Source organism: Charadrius vociferus, unplaced genomic scaffold, assembly GCF_000708025.1.
Source record: "Charadrius vociferus isolate BGI_N301 unplaced genomic scaffold, ASM70802v2 scaffold356, whole genome shotgun sequence".
Lineage (NCBI taxonomy): Eukaryota > Metazoa > Chordata > Aves > Charadriiformes > Charadriidae > Charadrius > Charadrius vociferus.
Genome location: NW_009648717.1, coordinates 149,583 through 150,542, shown reverse-complemented (window position 1 = coordinate 150,542; position 960 = coordinate 149,583). Strand labels below are relative to the sequence as shown.

Genomic DNA, 960 nt, shown 5'->3' with positions numbered 1-960 from the left:
CCCCCCTCAGCTGCCCCACACTCACATCGCAGGCTGCAGGCCCTCAGCCTCTCCTGGAGGGAGCTCTGCTTCTCCTCGTAGGACCGGCACAACCCTCCGGCGTGCTCTGCATGGCAGGGAGAGACAAGACAAGAAAACCGCCTGCACTGCTGCAGCCAAACCTCGGTGATGCACCCAGAAGGATGGATGGCACAGAAGGGACAGCACAACTGTCATCCCACCAGGTCCGGCTGGCGGTGACTCCCCTCTCGAGGGTCTCCCCCCTTACCTTTGGGCAGCCCTAGCTGCTGCAGCTCGCTCGACAGGGACTCGCCGTCCACGTTGTGCTTGGCGGCGCTGGAGAGGATGAAGCCGAGGACAGCGATGGTGGCCTTCACATCCCCCGACTCTGCGGGTGGGACGGAAGGTCACAGCTCCCGTCTCTGGAGCGTGGCTCCCTGGTTGGGGCCCGGACAGCATCGCTCACCCAGCTTGGCATCCGAAGTCAGCTTCAGGATCTTCTCATACTGCAGGAGAGGAGTGTGGAGGCCATCAGGGCGAACACCGCGCACCGCAGTGCCGCGTAACGCACTCACTACCAACACCACCACCGAACGATTCTTACTTTAGCATCAACACTACCAGTACTTAACATCCGTATTACTACCGCGAGTCCTGGCTGGCAGCATTCTTAACACTAAGGCTTGCATTAAGGATATGAAATACAGCAGTATTGCTAATTAGGCAATTATAGTGTTATAACTGACCTGGTGGGGGGGTCCCACTCACCTCCATCGCTTCCCCCAGCAGGTCCCGCAGCACCTGGGCGCAGATCAGCTTCAGCTTCACCGAGGACTGCGGGGTTGGGGGGGGAGAGAAGGGGGGTGAGCACGTTGCCTGGGGCGGGGGGGGACGACGACATGGGGGGGGGACACAGAGGGGCACTTAACGCTTTTGGCCAGGGGGGTGATCTCGGGCCGG

At 61.0% G+C, this 960-nt stretch overlaps 1 protein-coding gene across 1 annotated transcript in view; it reads right to left on the bottom strand.

Moving 5' to 3' along the window:
- The window catches only part of NEIL1 (nei endonuclease VIII-like 1 (E. coli)), a 6,322-nt gene that overhangs the window by 4,761 nt on the left and 601 nt on the right, over positions 1-960 (bottom strand). The window contains exons 2-5 of the mRNA XM_009886702.1: positions 769-834; positions 467-506; positions 269-388; positions 26-106 (exon numbers count right to left, since the gene is read on the bottom strand). Of these exons, the coding sequence (XP_009885004.1) occupies positions 26-106; positions 269-388; positions 467-506; positions 769-834 (307 nt within the window). The remainder of the gene's footprint in view (positions 1-25; positions 107-268; positions 389-466; positions 507-768; positions 835-960) is intronic.